The 20,674-nt window shown below is 53.1% G+C and overlaps 10 protein-coding genes across 10 annotated transcripts; 5 read left to right on the forward strand and 5 right to left on the reverse strand.

Moving 5' to 3' along the window:
- Window positions 1–1,282: 1,282 nt before the first annotated feature.
- Window positions 1,283–1,858, forward strand: PHYSODRAFT_483324 (hypothetical protein; the record flags this gene model as incomplete). Its single annotated transcript, XM_009520397.1, has 1 exon — window positions 1,283–1,858. One exon carries the CDS (start codon window positions 1,283–1,285, stop codon window positions 1,856–1,858), a length of 576 nt encoding a protein of 191 aa, XP_009518692.1.
- Window positions 1,859–4,894: 3,036 nt separating this feature from the next.
- On the forward strand, window positions 4,895–5,374 carry PHYSODRAFT_387357 (hypothetical protein; the record flags this gene model as incomplete). The annotated part of the gene is made up of 2 exons (XM_009520398.1): window positions 4,895–5,091; window positions 5,176–5,374. Coding segments are annotated over 2 exons (396 nt in total), but the record flags the coding sequence as incomplete, so codon positions are not given.
- A 1,666-nt stretch (window positions 5,375–7,040) lies between these two features.
- PHYSODRAFT_258072 (hypothetical protein) lies at window positions 7,041–7,977 on the reverse strand (the record flags this gene model as incomplete). Its single annotated transcript, XM_009520399.1, has 3 exons — window positions 7,041–7,127; window positions 7,196–7,918; window positions 7,957–7,977. 3 exons carry the CDS (start codon window positions 7,975–7,977, stop codon window positions 7,041–7,043), a joined length of 831 nt encoding a protein of 276 aa, XP_009518694.1.
- A 248-nt stretch (window positions 7,978–8,225) lies between these two features.
- PHYSODRAFT_324621 (hypothetical protein) lies at window positions 8,226–9,402 on the forward strand (the record flags this gene model as incomplete). The annotated part of the gene is made up of 2 exons (XM_009520400.1): window positions 8,226–8,437; window positions 9,360–9,402. The coding sequence occupies 2 exons, from the start codon at window positions 8,226–8,228 to the stop codon at window positions 9,400–9,402; spliced, it is 255 nt and encodes an 84-aa protein (XP_009518695.1).
- A 719-nt stretch (window positions 9,403–10,121) lies between these two features.
- On the reverse strand, window positions 10,122–10,607 carry PHYSODRAFT_479175 (hypothetical protein; the record flags this gene model as incomplete). Its single annotated transcript, XM_009520401.1, has 3 exons — window positions 10,122–10,255; window positions 10,313–10,487; window positions 10,542–10,607. Coding segments are annotated over 3 exons (375 nt in total), but the record flags the coding sequence as incomplete, so codon positions are not given.
- A 1,466-nt stretch (window positions 10,608–12,073) lies between these two features.
- PHYSODRAFT_295820 (hypothetical protein) lies at window positions 12,074–13,971 on the reverse strand (the record flags this gene model as incomplete). Its single annotated transcript, XM_009520402.1, has 4 exons — window positions 12,074–12,867; window positions 13,192–13,483; window positions 13,542–13,737; window positions 13,811–13,971. 4 exons carry the CDS (start codon window positions 13,969–13,971, stop codon window positions 12,074–12,076), a joined length of 1,443 nt encoding a protein of 480 aa, XP_009518697.1.
- A 706-nt stretch (window positions 13,972–14,677) lies between these two features.
- On the forward strand, window positions 14,678–16,070 carry PHYSODRAFT_284731 (hypothetical protein; the record flags this gene model as incomplete). Its single annotated transcript, XM_009520403.1, has 2 exons — window positions 14,678–14,911; window positions 15,006–16,070. A coding segment is annotated over exon 2 (862 nt), but the record flags the coding sequence as incomplete, so codon positions are not given.
- Window positions 16,071–17,149: 1,079 nt separating this feature from the next.
- Window positions 17,150–17,907, forward strand: PHYSODRAFT_480033 (hypothetical protein; the record flags this gene model as incomplete). The annotated part of the gene is made up of 3 exons (XM_009520404.1): window positions 17,150–17,494; window positions 17,557–17,740; window positions 17,861–17,907. 3 exons carry the CDS (start codon window positions 17,150–17,152, stop codon window positions 17,905–17,907), a joined length of 576 nt encoding a protein of 191 aa, XP_009518699.1.
- A 242-nt stretch (window positions 17,908–18,149) lies between these two features.
- On the reverse strand, window positions 18,150–19,050 carry PHYSODRAFT_485003 (hypothetical protein; the record flags this gene model as incomplete). Its single annotated transcript, XM_009520405.1, has 2 exons — window positions 18,150–18,819; window positions 18,890–19,050. 2 exons carry the CDS (start codon window positions 19,048–19,050, stop codon window positions 18,150–18,152), a joined length of 831 nt encoding a protein of 276 aa, XP_009518700.1.
- A 561-nt stretch (window positions 19,051–19,611) lies between these two features.
- Window positions 19,612–20,561, reverse strand: PHYSODRAFT_284732 (hypothetical protein). Its single transcript, XM_009520406.1, has 2 exons — window positions 20,360–20,561; window positions 19,612–20,299 (listed from the first exon to the last, which is right to left on the reverse strand). The coding sequence occupies exons 1-2, from the start codon at window positions 20,518–20,520 to the stop codon at window positions 19,687–19,689; spliced, it is 774 nt and encodes a 257-aa protein (XP_009518701.1). The 5' UTR covers window positions 20,521–20,561; the 3' UTR covers window positions 19,612–19,686.
- Between the last annotated feature and the right edge of the window lie 113 nt (window positions 20,562–20,674).

Below are 20,674 nucleotides of genomic sequence, written 5' to 3' on the forward strand. Positions count from 1 at the left end.
GAAATGGAATGATTCAAGTAATCGTCGATTCGGGCCACTTTAGAAACTTTAGGGTCGAGAACTGGTTCAAACCATCTTCGAGGTCTAGCATAAATTGGAGATGCTTTTTGTTTTACAAATAATACCAGTAAGGCGATCTATTACGCATAATTTCATAATTTTCTTGAGCAAGTGTGAATGATAATGGTCACCAAGCCAAGCGTGGCTTTCTACGTGCGTGGCTACTCCGTTTGAACTTCTGAAAGTCTTTCGCCCCCAACTTGGCGGAACGGCACACTGCACGAGCTCCGCGACTACGATGTGACTTCAGGCGCAACGTTATTACAGAGCTAGCAGGCTACGATTTCAACTTATAATTCCAGTTGTCTGTTTATCTACGTGTCAATCCGAGCGGTGAATTGATTGAGGAAGATCCACGGTTTCATGTGGCATGAATGTCGTTCGATGTCATCCAAAAATCTTCCCCAATCAACAGTTCTTCGAACTGCGAATATCTCGAGCAAGGTTCGTTTTATCACTGTGTATAAGCACCGCCAAGGCATATCATGTATCCACAGTTTTGAGGTGAATTACCGGGCAGACGCTGCGGCTGCGAAGCAGGCGCAGGAGATGCCCGTGGTTCGAAAAAAAAACTCATAATTATAGAACGCGATTATAATACCAAAAACCTCCAACCCCAGCCTTAGCGGAGCCCTAGTTCTGGATTCACAAAATATTTAATTATTAATTTCTGCTCGGAACAGAAAAATATTAATTCAAGAATTGCATTCTCGGGTGCTCGTCAACTTAACGAGCACCGCCTCACCGACGGCTCTATCAGCATTGTTGTTTCCTGGACTGGCATTGAGAGCGGTCCAGAGGAGCGAGCCACCTGAGCGATGCGGGGAGCTACAGGAAGACCCCAGTGCCAGGTCCGCCTGGCGGAGCTCGTCCATTGTGTGCTTGGCGAGGCTTCTCAATGAAGCTGTGAAGATTCATTCACAGTAAATTTGTATGGTATACATTCACCTAGTCATGGGCGCCGCGAAGTTTAGAAACGTTAAGCGTTTGTTTGCAAACTGGCAAACGTTGACACCTCTACACCTTTGTGACCAACGTGCAATCAAATCCGAAAGTCGCAAAATTCATATTGCAAATTTCTTGTTAGCAACTTCAATTACGCAATTAAAGATGGAATTAGACCACCTCGGTGACTGTTGCAGTCAAGCGCCCCACTCATGCCTTTGGACGCTCTCACTCTTCGATTTGCCAAGACTCGACTCGCACTCGACTAGTGAAAAAAATGACTGGCACCACGGAGCTCGTGATAAAGACGATGGCTGGGTGCACGGGCATGATCATGATCCTCAGCCCCTCCATCCTCATCTACCGAGTCTTCAAGACGAAGGACGTCGGCGTGGCGTCCGTGATCCCGCTCGTCACGCTCTTTTCCAATTGCCACGTTTGGTGGCTCTATGGATATATGATCGAGAACTGGTTCCCCATTTTCTGGATCTACCTCGTCGGAGACTTCGTCGCGCTGGTCTTCCTCTCAGTGTACTGGAAGTACACCAAGCAGCGCCGCTACGTGAACCGAGTGCTGACGATAATGGCGGCCATCCAGGCAGTCGTCACCATCTACGCGATTATCGGCGGCTTCGGCTACACGAACCAGTCGAGAGACAGCATGAGCACCGTCCTGGGGCTTGTCGCCGACGTGACCGCTATTTGCATGTACGCCGCTCCAATGGAGAAGTTGCTGCAAGTGCTCAAGTACAGGTCGGCGGCTTTTATCAACGCACACATGGTGATCGCCGGACTCACGAACAACTGCCTCTGGTTCACGTACGGCATTATGACGGATAATAGAGATCTTTAGCAAAACCTATTGTGCTTTTCAGTTGTTTTGGCAAATCGGACGTGTAAAACAGCTACCTACTAAGATGGGGCTAGGTTATCGGAGCAGATTAGCAGGTCTCTCGTAGGGAATTAGGACTAAGAATTGCTAGTCCGATGGAAGCACTTGCGCAGGTCCTACAAACAGCCGAAAGCCCGAATGTCGCCCATTTTCACGGCATTCGGGGTTTGAGGTCTTACGAAGGACTCCTACCAAGTCTTGTGGCAGGACTTTCATACGAGCTGACTCTAATACGGTGTATGTCAAACGCAGAATAAACCTATGAAAACACGATGCAGTCGATACGTTAAACACTCCAGTCGTCGCCATTCGCCTTCGCGGGTTCCGGCATTGCTTGCTTCCCCAAACAAAAATTGCTTGACTTGGACTCCAACCGGAGTCCATTGAACGGAGAGACTCCAGGAGACCACTCATCGGACTCGTCCGAGATTTGCATCTCAGATTTAGAGACCACCAACCTCAGATTAACTGACCTCCAAAGTCCTACGTAGGACTCGGCAAAATGACCGAAAGGCACAATACAGTCAAACCTGTTTATATGATCCTCTCTATTTGAGCCATGCCGTTTATTTGATGCAGGCTTTGTCGCTACCAAATATTTCACTTAGTTTTTGTATGATCTCTGTTTATATGCATACAAGGTATATGAGTCACATTTTTGGGGACCAAATTAGGTCTCACCTGTTTATTTGATTCACACTGCTCACGGCCACACACTCTTCAAAGCACCACTGCTCAACACTCAACGCCTACCGCAAGCCTTCTTCGCTCGCCATGTCACCTCGCACCTGTCTGACGCTAGAACAAAAGCTCCAAGTGCACCTAAAGCTCAAGCAGAATCCTGGCATGAACAACCCCATGCTCGCCGAGTGGATCTACGCAACTTTCAAGGCCCGGGTCAGCCGTGCCACACTCGCCCGGCTGCGCAACCTGCCTTCTTCCTACTTCAGCCACGTCGACCTGAGTGCGACCAAGCGGTGCCGAGTGAAATTCCCTCAGTTCGAGCGGGAACTGAGGGAATTTTTCTTTCAGAACGAAGCTAAAACGGCGATGGCGGACGACGTGCTCCTGCTGAAGGCGCATGAGCTGGTGGAGCGCTTAGGAGGAAGAGGAGGAACAGGAACCCGTAGTTCAACCTGCCATTGCTCTGAGACACTGCATGGAGCTGGCTGCGTTTCTGCTGCAATGCGGAGAGCAGACTGACAGAGAACGAAGAGCTTTACAGACCGTGACCGCTTTGGTTCGAGAGACTACGGTGAAGGCAAAGCGGCAGCGAACTATGCACGATTTCTTTACGTGCACCACATAATTTTTTTAACTGAGTCCATTTTATATGAGTCATTGTAGTTGATGGTCATCAACAGGTCCTCATATAAACTGGTTTGATTGTACACAGTTGCTTTGTGGGTTATCACAGCTGGTATTAGTCCTAACCCCACCTATTTGTGGGATTGAAACCCACCACTTGAACTGGGTAAACACTTGCGAGTCCACCAAGTTGGAGAGATCAAACTGTGCGAGTTCGACATATGTTTTAATAACTTACCACAATGAGGGCGCTAAAAGCATGATGCTGCTACTAAAATACTGCCCAACAACTTAGGCGGCACCGTACCCTACTTTAGCAGACTTACTTGATCGAAGATACATGCAAAGCGAGAGCTTGGAGGAGTATCTCGGTCTGGAGACTAGTATTCTTTAATATTACTTATTTAACAAAAGAGCGTCTCGCATGAGCACTTGGCGAACAGCTCAACACCAAGCTAATTCTTCGCCTAGCGGTATGTAAATCGTGCCTCTACCATGTGCTGGTGGTGACAACCCACAAAGATTTGCAGCAAATCAGCAGTGGCGGGCTTGGGTGGGGTTGTGCCTAGAGTTGGTCAAATCTTTATCCAGTTATTACCAGTTACCGTTATTACCTTCGTACTTACCATTTATTAACGTTAATAACTTTTATGTATAGTTGGTGTGGCAGAAATATTCGATTTGCTAACGGTAATACATCATGTGTATAGTTGGTGTGGCAGAAATATTCGGTCAACGCGTTTCGTGAAGTTGTCAACGTACGTGGAGGTCTACCGACATGAAGCTGCGTATGCTCCACGTGGCAGGCAGCTCGCGCACGGGGCCTATTCTCGTCGCTGCATTCGCAAACTTGCTCCTGTAGAGCCTGCAAGCTCGATGGACCAAAACGGCCACCGCAACGAGGACCGGGCTAGCAGTGAAGGGTCTTGCCTTGGTCGCCCTTCAGTTGGCGTGTGGACCGAGTACATTGTGGTTGTGCCACGTTGGGCCAACCCGAAGAAGCAGCACCCCGATGTGACGTGCAGGCACTGCTCCAAGCTCATCAAGAATGCCCAGCCCAAGAAAAACCTCCGCCCACACATTCGCAGTTGTCCCTGCGCCCCAGCGGACGTCCGGGCTAATTACCCTGTCACACCCTCCAAGCGAGATCGTCCCGACACTTCCGATAGGCTCCACAGTCCATCCAAGCGTTCGCGGCCTGAAATGGCTACAAGTGTGTTAGGACCGGTCTCAGTGACTGAAAAGAAGGAGTTCCATCTTCAGATTGCCAAAGCGTTCTATGCCTGCGGCATTCCGTTTCGAGTCATCGAAAATGGAGCCATGAGGTGTATCCTGACGAAGTACCGGCCCGTAATGACGCTCCCTTCACGCCAAGATTTGGCGACCTCACTGCTTGATAGCGCGTACGCGGAGGAAGTTGCCAGCGTTATGGAGGTGCTGAGGGAGCAGCAGTACGTTGCCATTGTATGCGACGGATGGTCCGATCCCAACAGCGAGTCCATTATCAACTTTATGGTGACGTCTCCATTTATCCGACCCATATTTTGGTCATCGGAGCGCTGCGCCGACAAACAGCATACAGGGGAGTTCATGGCGTCAGAGTTGAACAAGGTGATTCAAGCTGTTGAAAATGTCGTCGGAAAAGGATCGGTATGCGCTGTTGTGACGGACAACGCGTCTAACAGGCGTAAGTCATGGGAGCTTCTAATGGCCAAGATACCAAGTCTAACGTGTAACGGCTGCGCGGCACACACGATCAATCTTCTACTCAAAGACATGTTCGGGATGGAGCTCATGAGTGACGTCTTCAAGAAAGCCGTCCTAGTTACCAAATTTGTGCGTAAGCGTGCAGCGCTTCTTTATCGCTTTCGGGCTCTGCAACGCAAGTATTTTGGTACCCGGCAGCGACGACGCGCGCTAATCATCCCTGTTTCGACGCTGTGGTACTCGAGCACAAATTGTATTTCTAGTGTCGTGAGGAACGAAGATGTGCTGCGTGAGTTGTTTTCCAACCATGAATTTCTGGCTCGTTACGGAGATGCTGCTGCCAAACTCAATCGCGTCGAGTCCATTTTGGCTGATAGCATGTTTTGGGTGAATGCCAGAGCCGTAATACGACTGGTGAACCCGATAATCCAAGCTCTCGGCGCTCTCGAAAAGGATGGGTGTTGCCTATGATACTTTCGTAGACTGAAAACCCACGTCATCTACAACCGCGAAACTGATGATGTTGCTTCTGGTATTCTTAACACGATCCGAGGCCAGATTTGCTCCCGCTGGAACACCCGCAAGCGCGAATCAATCCTCGCTGCATTTTTACTGGACCCAACTAAGTCTACGGACGACTTTGAAGGTGATGATTTGGGCAATGCAGTCGATGCATGCGTAGATCTAGCTACACGAGTTGGTCTACCCTCCAACGTATCTCCAAATGCGGTTCGCCGAGCTGTCATGGCTTTTATTCGCGTGAAGAAGTCCTGGATAGCCGAAGACCACGAAAAAACGCGAGGGACACGCCATTAGACTGGTGGCTGGTCAAGCTTAACAAGTTTCCGCTCCTACATGCTTTGGCTACCCGCGTTTTGAGCATCCCGACGTCGTCCGCTGCGAGTGAGCGCTCGTGGAGTGTTGACTCCTTCATCCGCACCAAGCGACGAAATCGGCTGAAACCCGATCGCGTGGAAAAGCTAGCATATTTGTACTCGAATGCGGGTGACAAGGCTGCAACTAGTGCAGTGCACTATCAAGTCAATGCAGAAGAAGAGGGCGAAAGCAGCGCGAGTTTTTACGCGTGCTGATGAGCGCCAGCTTGTGCCACCGGTCGTGAGGCCGCCCGGATCGGCAAGTGCAACAACACCGAGTCTACCAACTAGCGATCGTCTCGTATTTTCAGGGGGTAGCAGCGGCCGTCGTGGACTACCTCCAACTCCACAGTCGAGCACTGGACGCACCCACCACTCGCCGAGGGTGCTGTTTGGTCCAACCTGGGAGCATTAGCATATTTGACTTTGTTCACGCTAGCTAAGCCCGCAACACGATCCATATTTTCATTCCGTTCACGCCTTCTTGATTACATATCATGCACTAGTTAGTCAATAGAGTCGTCGTCCTCATGCAAATGTGTATCAATGCATTGGCTTCAACCTCTTTCGAATTTCTTCTAGATGCTGCCCCGGCTGATGGTATTTCTAGCAGCTTCCTCCGCTTCATTTTCTCGTGAGGAGTTTTGGTTCTACTGCGGACTTGGGTAGTTGTTCATGATAGGGCTAGACTTGATGGTGCTTGTCGGACGTGACGGCATATTCGTCGTCGCGCTAATCGAGCCTTGATCACTCATGCACGCAGCCGAGGATGTTCGATTTGCTCTTGCCGGCCTCACCAGCGCGCACACAACCTTTCTGTGCTTGTGCGTGGTGAAGCTGCGTGTGGACCCGTGACCATGGCGGTCGCAGAACACTTTGGTGACCTTAGTGGTGGCGAACTTGCTAGGGGTGAAGGAGGGGTGGAGGGCTAAACCGCTTATGCCCTGACTAATCCGAGTTCAAATAATGCAAACGCCAGCTCTTCTTGCTCTTCTTATAATCGTAGCGCTTCACATCAGTTAGTTCACATATTCAGTGCATCGTGCCGTACCCGCCGAAACAGGTTGCCCTTCTACGAGATGACCTCAACTTGAACTTCTGTCACTGAGCTGCCAGCGCAACGGCTCACATTGGCACAGCAGAACGCGCACTAGCACTCCCACAAATAATGAAGCGTCATATTTGGTTAAGAATGCAGTAATAATGTAACATCAACGCTTGTAGCGCAACGTTTAGGCCTCGTCCAACCCTTATCAGCGAGCTGTTCGTTCATGTAACAGCATAATGGCCACCTCGGCGATGTATATGATACTCTTCAAGCCCTTCCCTCTCTTGCGAATCTGCAGCACAACACACAAACTCATGAGATCCACCATATCCAGCTACACGCTCGCCCAGCGGCACTTACTTCATTTTTGATGAATCCCTCGGCCAGCAGGCACGTGACGTGGTCCACGTACTGATGGCTAGGCCCGCCCTGCAGGAGATAGGTGTTGTTGGTGCCGGACTCTGTAGTGCCAAAGAACTCGCAGGCCCTGTCGCTCAGCAGTGAAGCATCGGCCTCGTCCGTCGTGAAGCGCACGCCGCACCTGTTCTCCTTGGGCACCATGTCGCCTAGTCCGAAGCAACTACCGGCCGCAACGGTGTACAACTCGGGTGACGCGCCGATGATGTAGACGCCCACACCGGCGGCACGGAGCGCGTGCATGGCTGACTTCTGGCCACTGAAGAAGCGCAGGTCCTTGGTGAACGAGCCGTCGACCTGCAGGTCGCCCGCCGACGTATACATGGGGTCCGCGAGGGCCAGGCCGAACATCATGGTTTCGGTCTCCGTCATGTCCACTAGCATGGCGCGTGAAGAGATCTTCTGTAAGCAGTCTGAGTGGCCTTGTCGCAGTCCATCGTCTCGGGCCGAAAAGCAGAAGTGCAGGTACACGATGGCTTCCTTGATGAGATCCAGCGGGCGTTTGACTACTGCGATGCGGAGCCGTTGCTGATCAGCTTGAATGTGGGGCGATGTACGCGTCGTAGAGCACCTTGGGCCTATTTTTGCGAGCCCCGTGGCCAGCGTGGCGCCGGCGCCGTTCACGTCCTGGCCGAGCAACGAGCTGGTGCCGAGCGACGCGTAGATCTAGGGGAGAGATTTCAGCCTGGGACCGGAGAACGCACCGCGCGCGTGCAGGCTAGCATTGTGTGGGAAGCTGATATGAGCAAAAGCTTGCTCTTCCAGAAGTTAAAATGCTTAAGACAATATTTAAGTATTACGATACACAAATGATACACAAAGGTAATACCATCGTTATTAAATGCCTAAAATTACTAATACCAGTTATTAAGAGTTATTAACTTGGTAAGAAACAACACTAGTTGTGCCTTAAACCCACACCGTTCTGCTAAAGACATCTAATTGGTTCATTATCACACCCGCCATCATTTTCATGTCGCTCAACACGTTCACGCTGGTGCTGTGTGTCGTGTTCGACCCGAAGACGCACCCACTGCCAGACGATTTCCGCATCGATGGCGATAATGACAACGAAGCGGCGATAGAGAAGGCTGCCAAGAGTCCTAGCTGCAAGGAAGACAGTGCGCTCCCCAGTCCGGTCTTCGAAGCTATGCACTCGCCTCTCGAATGCATCCAAGTGTCCAAGTAAGTACACAGCAAAACCAGATAAACACATTACAAAAGCTACCGTTTGAGGACGAAAATGGCTGTAGCTGTGCAGCTCATAGTAATCTATCGTATTTTTCTGCAAATGTAAATGTCTTCCTTCAAGTAAAGCTCGAAGGAGTTGTGTTTTTTTTGGTGGGGGACACTGTCATACAAATTGAATGGGACTTCGAATCACCATGCTGCTTTGCAAAAATGAACAAATGAAAAGGATGGCGGGACCCCGGGGTCCCACCTGGACCCCGGATCTTTCATCACATACCGGTATCAAATTATCAGATGTATTGAAAAATGCATGTGTTAGCTAAAGAAAAAGCAAGTTTTCCTTCCTTTACATGCGAGGACCAGTTTGGGGGCAAAGCAGTACGTTCTTGGTTATCGAAGGCAAGCCTCGGGGAGGCTCATGAGTGAGCCGAGCTGAGGCAGCCCCCAATAATTGCCGAGATGAGTGGGGACGGACTGCTTGCCGGTCTCCATGGACGCCACCCTGAACACTACCGAAGGAACCTTGCACCCAGTCTGACTGGCATCATGTAACTGGGACGTGGAGGCGAAAACCTTCCCAGAGTGACGTCCGGCAGCATTGCGTGGAGGGGAGATTCCGTGAACGACGTTGTGACGGCTTCTGCACCTGGCAGAGCATAGCATAGTGGTGACTCGCGTAAGTATACTGATCAGGTGTGTGGAGATGAGGGCGTGGCCATGGCGTCGTGCCGAATGACCCTCAGATTAGCCGCCACGACCTTGAGCCTCCGCCGTTCCCCTCTCTCTCACTTGACCCGTCGTGTCTGAGCAGGAGCGGAAGGTGGCAGACCCGTTGTGGAGCTTGGTCCCGGGAGCCGTGGTGATGGAGCGACTCTGCGTGGGCGAGAGGCCGTCCGATGGAAGCGCAACCCTGCAGCATGGGCGAGATGCTGGCTGAGACCTCTGCTGGGCCGGTGTAGCTTGGAGAGAGAGGTTCCATTGGGGGCTGAGCGGACTCTACCGACACATTGGATCAAACGTCATACGCAAAGCCACACCGCAAGCCTCGTGGTGAGGCGGTACTTATCTGCGAAGTCTCCTCTGGGAGAAGCCGGTCACGCGTCGGACAGCGGGTGGCGCTCGTGAACTGCCCCTAAGATAGTTGTGAGGGAGCGTCGGCCGCTGGGCGGCGGGTGGCCGTAAAATCTGATGGCGCACGCGGCGTCGTGCCGGTGCTTGGAGTTCCTAGCCGTGCCTGAGTAGCTTGTGGCCGTCGACGCGAGACCACGAATGGCCGGGCAACACCTCCAAGAACGACTGCTATTTCTATCCTACAACAGCCGGGTCAGAACCGTGAGTCGAACCCGGTTGCCAGCTGACCCGCCCGTGACTTGACGGCTTGAGGTTGTTGGCCGAGCGAAGTCTTGACAAACGTGGCCCTCTCCTTCTTCCAGGAAAACTTAATTTCCGTCTTCGCCGGAAATACCGACTCCTTCTCTCCGTCCGCCTACTTCGTTGACGAGCTAAAGAACTGCAGGATAGCTGGCTGGTTAGATTTCAGGCCGACCTTCTTCTTTTTAGTCCGGCCAGGATTCCGCTTCGTTGGGGTTTTAGACGTAGATTTGGCAACCGCCGCGCTAGAAGGTGAAGGTGCGTTCATAATCGTCTCAGGTACATCGGGGTAGTAGTTCAGGTACTCTTAAAAGTACACGTTGTTCTGCTCATTCGTAATGTCTGCAATTACAAAATTCTTGATCATGAGGTTGCTGTTGAAGTAATCTGCTGATGGGCGACAAAGAGCATAGTACGACATCGAAATACCACCTCCATAATCTTCTGCTTGAATTTGAACATGACAGTAGACTCTCTCTGCGGTCGCATCTGCATCACCAGCCATGTCAGTTTCGTCGTCAGCAGCAACGTCGTCGATTGTATGTGGGATAACCTGATCAGGTAAAATCTGCTGAGGCGCATGCAAAGCCGTATAATCTTTGACAAAGTTGTACACGAATCGGCGCTGAGCGATTGCTTCGTTAAGGTGAGTTCTCTTTTCCAGTAGTACAACCTCGCGCTCTTCCTCAGAAATATCGGGCTGCTGAAGCAAAATATCTAGGCGAACGCAGCAGCCACAGACATCCTCCGCTGTTCGTTTTAGACGGACACCAGGAAAGTAGTACCGCTTGTACTGGATGAAGTGGGAGTAACTTAGTGTGCGGGCATCTGGGTTGATTTGGGCGATATCGTCCACATAGCGAGCGTGTACAATCTTCCACGCCAGCTTGGGCTCAGTGAAGTACTGCCGCGGGTGTCGGTGGGCGCACGGAAACCCATCCTCCAATATCCACGTAGCACAATGCGCTTTGAAACGAGCAACATCGTCCTCCGTAAATGCGTGCCAGGGTGTAAGTTTTTCAACTTCCGTCCGCAGCACCTATGCATGTACATAAGCAATCATAGCATTCGCGTGCATCGCGATGATAAGGCACAAATGGGGAAACCAAGCACGTGGTATTTGAGTAAGCTATAGAGGCCGCATTGAGCCACGCCAGGCAGGCGTGAACCCCGGGTCGTGGTGTGGTGGGTTTCTTTGCTTGAGTCGGCTTGATTGGAAATGAATGGCTGGATTCGTGGGCACGTAGACTGCTGCCCAGCTATGCCCATCTTCGACCGTGATCCTCAGACACATCCCGAGCCTAACCAGCCGCTGCTCCTTCCCGAAAATCTGTCTTTGCTCCTTGCAAAGACACCATTTGCGCGCCTTGTGTGCAACGACTCAATTCCAACCTCTAGCACCTTCCTTAGTCTTGCTACGCGACTTCCACCACCGGTATGATCGCTCTAATCACACGTTCCGAGAGTCCTAATTGTAGAAGCTGAAGCACGACACCTTCCGACTACTGCCACTCTTTTCCGCCATAGCTTGTGTCCCATGAGTCCCAGTCCCGACGGATCTGCTGAACTCGCTCCTCCTCCAGGATGGCTACGGCCCGCTTGTACGCTGCTGTCTTCCGATCAGAGGCTTTTTTTTTCTTTTACGTATCGGTCTGAGGCTCTGGGAGCCACCTCTGCCATTTACTTACGAAGCTTAAGTGAAAATGGTAAGACCCTAGGTCGTTTCAACGCTGCCCTTGATAAAAATAAATAATTGCCGATACCGATTATTTTGGATGGGGGACCCCGGGGTCCCGCCAACTGTTTCAAATAACAATTTTGCTAGACGCAGAGAGGGGCAGGACTGCTGCCACTAGACAGCGAATATACGAAGACGTTGCAATCAAAGAAGGAAGGTAGTGCTTATGTGTTGTTCTCTGTTCTGTGCTCCGCGGAGGTTAAACTATGCCAGAAAACAATTGCCATCGGTCGAAAACAACAGTACATGTACAGTATTGTTATTTCCCAAAACAATGTCTCCTGAATGAAGCAAAAGTTTTACTAACGTTAGTAGTATAATACCATATAGGCATCATCTCTTTGTTTTCAAGCTGGGTAAAACACTACAGTGAGTAGAGCTAAGAACCCCAGCAAAGCCTCGTGCTACAGTGCTAGATCCAACGTTTCGAGGTGTTTTAGCGCAGCGACAGGCTCGCAACATTGCACAACTTCCAAACATGTATGAACACACTAGTTCAACCTGTTTGTCGTGAAGCGCCATCACACAGGAGACTTGAGCTCGAAGAATGCAGCGCTTTCCACTCTCTTTCTCTCCATACAGGCCTCAGGATCGACGATACGAGACGCTCTCCCCCTTATTGACGGCTCGCAGTTGGCATCACTGGCTGCTGTGGTCGTGTGACTCGTTCCTGGTCGATACATGACGTACACGACCACCTGAATCCCACCCAGCGCTGCTCCTGCCACGTTCGGTGTCAGTACAAACATGTCGTCGAGGATGGCGCTCGTCCAGACCCATAGAATACCATTCACGAACGCGACGACAGACATTGTGACGGGCATGGACGACGCGTTCTTGGTGCGGACGATTCGCTTGAGCGTCTCGAGGGGTGCGACCTTCAGACAGAGGTTCATGACCACGCACATGTAGCCCAAGATCTTCTCCACTTGGTGCTCTGATTGGTGCGTGACGCCCGCGACGGCGATTGCGGCGTAGATGGACGTGAGGACCATAGCGACGACGGTGACGCCCCACAGCACGTAGAACCTCCGGCGTGAGGTGCACCACCACCAGTAGACGACGCCGAAGACGATGGCCGTCGCTGTCTGGAAGGCGCACACCGAGAAGAGCGGGAAGATGTTGCCAATGAGGTACGAATAGATCATCGTACAGGTCTCAAAGCAATATACGTTAGCTACTGTAAGCGCCTTGAGGGAGTATCTATCGTTCTGCTCACCAAAGGTAGGAGTTGCCGAAGAGCGTAACGACTGGGAAGATGGATACGTCGCCGGCGTCTCGCTGCTTGTGCACGCGGTGGATCTCCGGGTAGGGACTGAGCCCGACTGCGAGCGCCGTAACGAACGTTAAGACGCGCAGAGTGATCAACAGGCCGCCGTCCGCCATGACTGTGACGCCTGCGCTCGACTGAACCAAAGCAATAGTGACGCGGGACCACGGGCAACACGAAAAAAAGGAGCGGGGTAATCCGTGATGAGTGTAATCCGCGTCGCACGGGGGGCATGATCATGAAGGGGGGGGTCTCTTTGTGAACTTTGGTTTCTATTAGTCTATGGTGAGCATATCTGGACGAATGTAGGAGAGGAAGTGTCGTCCAACTTGTCGCTACAGGTTGGCGAGATCGCTGCCGGTTCCATACTTTGAGTGTCTATCGATTTGGTTGCTGTCGTCTTGACAGGGAGCACGTAGTTGTCTGAGAGGGAGGAAGCTTCCGAGAGGCTTGGGGCCGACTTCTGGACGGGCCAGAAGACGACGTACAGAGCCACTTGAGAGAGCCCCACCGCCATGCAGGCTCCGCCGTTGACGTACACGAAGATGTCGTCGATTATGAGCCCGTAGACCGTCCAGATCCCGTTCGCGGTGGCGCCAGCGAGGCACATGCCGACAGGGATGGATGCGCCCGATCGGGTCTTTAGGACGGTCTTGATGGTCTCGAAGGGGCCGACGTATGGGAGCAACGAGGCCAGAGTCACGGTGTAGCCCGGTTACCCCCGCCAGCCCCAGTATCGTGTAGACCGAACCGATAGCAATAGCAACAAAGGCTGCGCCGATGGCTTTTGTTGCATATGAGCGAGCCGCTGTCCACCGAAAGTACACCCCCAGGTAGACCGTTGAGAGGATAGTGCCGAACGCAAACGTCGTGAAGAATGGGAAGTAGTTGGCCGTCGCCACACCGTAGAGCATCCTGCAGCACACAAAGTGCAATTCAGCCGAGCCTATCAGCACAAGTTGAAAGCTGAAGTTGGAAGCGGACGTACGCCATGTGGCAGTTTAACCATAGTCCGACAAGAGGGAAGAGAGCCACGTCGCCAGTGTCGTGGGCCTTGTGGATGTGGTGGATCGCCGGCATGGAGCTCAAAAACATGGCGATGGTACAGCCGGAAGCCAACGCCTTCAGCACTTGCAGCCCCGCACTCATCTTTCTAGATCAGTGGGCTACCCGTCCAGTGGAAAACTGACCGACGCATGGATTGATCGTAGGAATGCAGCAGCCGACAGGGCAGCCTCGCCTACTTTAGCAGCATGACGTGGCTTCGTGGTACCTGCGTCTCAACACGTTGGTAGGAAGCGCACTCGAGCTATAATAGCGTCCACGAACCTCGAGTCGACAATGCGAGAGTAGCCACGTTCTACCGTGTCGTGTCTTCCGGTAGAATATCGACTGGACGGAGAAACGCAACGTTCTTAGAATAAGAGAAGTAGTGTTGGATGGGAGCAAGCTCCGAGTGCGCGGGAATGTGCTCCGAGTGAGCGCTACTGATCCGCTCACTTTTCTCTGCGCGGATCGGTTCATGGCTACATTCGCACTTACGGCAAGTTCGGTCTGTCGAGTCATGTGTGTGTAGTGCGTGTCTCAGCTACGTGTTTTTGATACTATGAGTTTTACTAGGTTTTTTTTTAGTTGAGGTTGGGGTGACGCCCTCCCCCGGAACGCGTGGACGGCGGCAAATGCCGCTCACGGGCTTCCGGCAGGCGCTCTCGGTCGTCTGCAAGTCCCTTGCGAGTCTCTCCCTTTGGCAGCCACCTTCACCAGCAGTACTACCCGTCACAACCCCCCTTCCGTATCGTTCTAACCGCACTGACCGCACTAACCGCCTTAGAATAGGCTCGTTCAATGTGCAGTCCTATACAAGCAGTTTGAAACGCTTCCCCAAGACCTGCGCCGCTACCAGATCGATATCTTTGGCCTCCAAGAGACCAAGCTGTATGAGCTGGGGCGCTTTGAGGTCGGAGACTACTTACTACTAACGTTGCCGGCACAGGAAGAGCGCTACGGAGTTGGATTTGCCATCTCTCCTCGCGTTACTCCTTACCTCCGTCGGTGCTGGGCTCACAGCGACCGTATCGGCATCTAGCAGATGCGGCTACCTAACACAGGACCCATCAACATCGTCACGGCCTACGCTCCACACAGCGGGCGCCCACTAACTGAAGTAGATGCTTTCTACGCAGACCTTCGAGCAGCCATGGACCGATTCCCGCGCGGAGATATCACCATGATTACCGGGGACTTTAACGCAAAACCCGGGCAGAAAACAACCGGAGAAACGTTTCTCCGGCCTCATGCACGAGGCACGCGTAACCGGAACGGCCACCTCATGGCTGCCTTTTGTGATACTTATCAACTCTTTGCTACCAATACAGCCTTTCCCAAGCAAGCGAAAAACAAGACCACCTGGAGCCGATGCAAGCGGCCACACTGTGTCTACAATCAAATCGACTACGTACTCTGCCCTCAAAGTTGTAGACGGTTCTGTCTAAATGCCCAGTCCTGGGGTGGGGCCATCACCCCGTCCGACCCAGACTTTGAGCTCAAGAACATCCGTCGCCTCCGGATTCCGTCGCGTCGCACAAGCGGCACAACTGTTCACCTCGCACACAGCGAGTTAGTTCACAACGACGACTCCAGAACCGCTTACGCATCAGCCGTTAAACGGATCCTACCCGCCGCAGATGCTGACGATGGATCCACTATCAACCTGCAATGGGAGGACACTTTTGCGAAGCTACACGAAGCAGCATCGCAGACCATCGGGTTTTCTTCGCCGGATCAACGACGCTGCCGCAGCTACAACGATCCGCTGCTCGCCGCGCTGTCCGAGCAACAACGACAGCTCCGGCTCCGCATTTACAACGACACATCGGCCAACACAGCGCTGCTGCGCTCTCAGCTAAACAAGATCCTACACCAGATCCGCACTCGCTGCTGTGACCTCGCTAACATGGCCCTCGACGAAAAGGTTTCACGCATCGAGGCTTCAAGCGACTCTCACAAAATGTTCGTTGCCGTCCGCGATCTCGCCCGCAAACCGACACAGCAGCTTCTAATTCAAGACTCATCAGGTAAGTATATACTTCACAGAAACACAGCTAACCAAATTGTCCGAGATCACTTCCAAGAACAGTTTCTAAATCCAGATCAAGCTCAAGTATCGCCAGACCCAGCAGCTCAACCCCTCGACTGCCCAATCACGCCGGACGAAGTCCGTGGTGCCCTCCTTCGACTGAACAACGGTCGTGCTGCTGGCCCCGATGCTATTCCTGGTGAACTACTCAAGTATGCCGCTGCTGACGTTGCTCCACGACTCACACATCTACTAAACCGCAGCTTCGAACGCGGTGAACCCATCCCACTGGGCCAAGGTATTCTGCTGCGTCTCCAGAAGCCGAACAAGCCACGAGGGCAGTGCTCAAGCCTACGCCAGATAGTTCTCCTGAACACTATTCGCAAAGCGGTGTCATTCATCGTTCTCCGCCGCATCACACCCGGGGTCGACAAGTTTCTCTCAGGCCGCAAGAGCCGCAGTACAGCTGACGCGGTGTGGGCCCACAAGTGGCTGTGCGCACGGGTACGAAAGTATCGCGAAATCGTTCATGTACTGGGTATCGACTGCTGCAACATCAAATTCGTGCAAGCATTACTCCGATGATATGCGGCCAGCGAGAGCGACGGACGCACACACGCGGGAAAAACATCTACTGCGCATGCTCATTTCAATCCAGCTGAAAGGACAGGCAACGAGTACGACCGTGGCTTCCAGCCAGCTACAACTACTTCACAGCACCACAGAGGAGACCAAGAGGATAGCCCTACATGTACTCCGAGCTCCTAGCTCTAGTTCCTTCTCATTCTCAGTTTTACCTGCTAATCAACAAACAACTTGAATCTCCTACATCGCCGCGCTCTTTAGTCGACTTCCTAGCCTTCCATCATCGACTTCTCGCGCGCGTTCGACACGATCGACCGTGCCAAACTCCTCAAAGTTCTACGGCAGTTTCTACACGACGACGAAATCCGGCTGATTCGACTCTTACTATCCCACACAACGCTTTCACTCCGCATCGGCCACCAGATCCTGCAACCATTCGGCAGCAACACAGGTACGCCACAGGGCGACTCACTCTCACCAGCATTATTTGTTATCTACCTAGAAGTAGTACTTAGAGTTCAAGCTAGTCACCCTGCAATGCCGCCGGACCTGCTCCAGCCAATGATCGTGTATGCGGACGATGCCGACTTTATCTGTCGGGACCCCGCCCTCGTCGAGCTCATCCAGACCCATGCCCCGTAAGTATTCGCGCGCTGGCTGCTTCAAATGAACGCGGCAAAGACGGAGCACACAATTCTCCGCCGCTGCCTGACACCTGCCAGTGCCGACCCCCACGCTCGTGCAGAGGAAGAAGCATGGAGGTCTACGCGGAAGCTTGGCTCGTTGCTCGGAGATGCCGATGACGTATCGCGTCGGAAAATACTCGCTGCGGCTGCTCTTCGGCGGCTCTGGACGGTCTGGCTGAGATCGCACCGTATCACAGACACGACACGAATTCCCCTCTACAACTGCTACGTACTGCCGATACTACTCTACAACTGCGGGACCTGGGCGCTTATACCAACGGAACTTCACCGACTCGAAAGCTTTCACCATCGCCGGCTACGATCTGTCCTCAATGTGCGTTACCGTACCACATCTCCAACGCTGATCTCTACGCAACGTGTGATGAGCGGCCGCTCCGTCACCGGATCACATCTGCGAGGTGGGGGCTTCTCGGGCACATTCTACGGCGACCACAAGATATCCCGGCGTTTATCCAGATGAAGGCGTATTTCTCTTCCTCCGACAGCAGCAAGTGGAGAGGTAGGCCCCGCACCACACTGCCTCTTGTCCTCGACCAGGACCTTGATGCTAGTGGGTGTGGCTACCGCCTCCGCACCAGCTCAGACTTGGAGAGACTTCGACTGCTTGCCCAAGCCCGACGTAAATGGAAGGCCCTCATGACTACCATTGCTGATTCACTGCCAGCCAAAGGAGATTCGACGTATGAGGACACCACACTATGCCGCCGACGAGACTAGCGCAGGTGTAATTTGGCTACGCGAACACGTAAATCATTGCATTGCATGAATTTTACTATGGGGAGGGAACGCTGCCGATTCCGCGCATTCAGAAATATTTCGGAGCTGCGCGGTACTGCTCGCTGCGCACCGCGCGCTCGGAGCACGAGTGCGCGCTTCCATCACTAAGACAAATTTTACCGTCACTACCGTAAACTACATCATGGAATGGAAATTATGCTATGAAGTGCCATTGAAGTTTCTTACGATATGCAAACGGGCACTAAGGTCGGCGAAGAGATGCTGTCGAGTTTGTCGCCGCATCTCGGAGGGACCAGCGCCACCGCTGGGGGCGCACTAACAGTGGTAGGATTGTCCACCTTCACGGGTAGAATGTACTTCTTGTCCGTCGACACCGAGAGGTCCGCAGCCAAAGCGCTCGGCCCTTTCGTCTTCGGCCTGAAGACCAGGTATAGCGCCACTTGCACAAAGCCCAACGCCGAGCAAGCGGCACTGAGCAGGAGGATGAACATGTCTTTAGTGAACAGCCCCTCGATCGTCCAGATCAAGTTGGAGGACGCCCCCGCCAAGCACATGCCGAATGGGATCGAGGCACCCGAGCGCGTCTTGAGCACCGTCTTGATCGTCTCGAACGGGGCGATGTACAGCAGCAAGCACGCGACTGTCATCATGTTGCCTGCGATGAGTTTGACCTGGTCGCTCGGTTGCCTCGTCACGCCCGTCATCCCCAGCACGACGTACACCGATCCAAGGATATTAGCGATGAGGGTGGCACCAATGGCCTTGTGGGCGTACGCCCGGGCCTTCGTCCACCGCAAGTACACAGCAACATACGCCGTCGAAATGATCGTGCCGAAGACGTAAGTGGCGAACAAGGGGAAGTAGCTTCCCGGAGTCCAGCCGTACAGCATTCTACTTGCAACAAAAAAGCACCGTTCAGTCAAGGTAGAGTGCTAGACGGATGAATGGAGCACGAACGTACACCATGCAGCAGTTCAGCCACAAGCCAACGAGAGGGAAGAGCGCCACGTCGCCCGTGTCGTATCGCTTGTGGATCCGGTAGAGCGACGGAGCCGAGCTCAGGATCATGACCACGGAGCAGCTTGACGCCAGCGCCTTCAGTACCGTCAGCCCTGCATTCATCTTGACTCTTGCTCTGGTCTTTCCCCTTCGTCGGTCGAACGTGCTCCGTCGAGAAATGAACACAAAACAACCTGGCACTCGCGTTGTTGGAGCACACCTCGGATCGGTAGCGCTACATCCTGCAGTGGAGCTGCTCCTACCCCTCGGTACCCGCGCTCCGTTCGCGAGATCTGAGGCCGATCGAGGCACCGCAAAGACCTGCACCAGCAACACGCGAGCCTTTTTTATGCCGGCAGCAGCGATGGATGGCTGCTTGCTCCTCGTCGTATCAAACGTGATTGGAAGTGCTGCGCCGTTTCAAGATCCGTTTCAAAGATCCCGCCTCGTCTATTGTCCGGTGCTTGAAGTGCTTGAAGTGGAACGCTGTGTAGACGAATCGTGCGAGTATTTTTAGGGGGAACGCCCCGGTCAGGCCACAAGTTAAGTTAGTGTGAAACGCAGGGATCCACGCATACCCGAGCAACAACTGGTCTCTAGTACTTTAATGCACTTCAACTGTGGTGCATCTCTGTTGCACCGGGTCAGTAGGCGAGGACGTGGTTGATGAAGGCGAATAGCTATGGTAATAACGTGATCTATTCATTATCACTTGAGATTCTACACTACGTTTTGTGGTGGCATTGCAGTACTTGCGTCTTACGGCGACTGGACGGCAATAAAGACGGGCGAGGGGAGAGCCTTGGGCGAGGCCGTCACGGGGAGAACGAACTTCTTGTCGGGCTGTGTCTGCTCGAGCTCAACTGCAGCGTCTACGCCGACCTGCGGGCGGCCTGGACGGTAGATGAGGTAGAGCACCACCTGCACCAGCCCCAATACTGCGCACACGGTTCCGAGCAGGAAGATGAAGATGTCGCTCGTGAGCAGTCCGTTGAGCATCCAGAGGATGTTGGACGTCGCGCCGGCGAGGCACATGCCGAAGGGGATCGACGCGCCAGAGCGAGTCTTGAGCACCGTCTTGATCGTCTCGAACGGCGAGATGTAGAGCAGAACGCTGCCGATGGCCATCATATAGCCCGTGACGTTGCCGACCTGGTCGCTGGACTGGCCGGTTACCCCCGTCATCCCTAGAATCGTGTACGCCGCAGTGAGCACGACGATGAGGAAGGAGATGCCGATGGCCTTCAGAGCGTACGACCGCTGTTTGGTCCATCGGAAGTACACGCTGATGTACAGGACCGACATGATGTCGCCAAAGAGATACGTGGCGAAGAGCGGGAAGTAGTCTGCGGTTGCCAAGCCATACAACATACTGCTCATGCGTTAGTTTTGATGAACAAGAGCAAGACAGTGGGCAGGTAAAACAACTTACAGCACGTGGCAATTGATCCAGAGCCCCACGAGTGGGAAGAGCGCGACTTCCCCGACGTCTTCAAGCTTGTGGATACTGTACATGGCGGGCACGGAGCTCAGGATCATGGCGACCGAGCAGAGCGACGCCAGCACCTGGATGATCGTAAGCCCGACGCTCATCGCGCTTGTTGCTTGCTACTGTTTAGAGTGGGCTGGTCGAGTCCAATTCCGAAATGAGCGAGAGTGCCGCTCGATTCCTTGCAGTTGCGTGGAGCTTGTCTCTTTGGGTCTGCAGTGCCACTCCCGCATGCTCCGCTGACGTGCCTCGGCCTCT

Source organism: Phytophthora sojae (assembly GCF_000149755.1).
Source record: "Phytophthora sojae unplaced genomic scaffold PHYSOscaffold_2, whole genome shotgun sequence".
Lineage (NCBI taxonomy): Eukaryota > Oomycota > Peronosporomycetes > Peronosporales > Peronosporaceae > Phytophthora > Phytophthora sojae.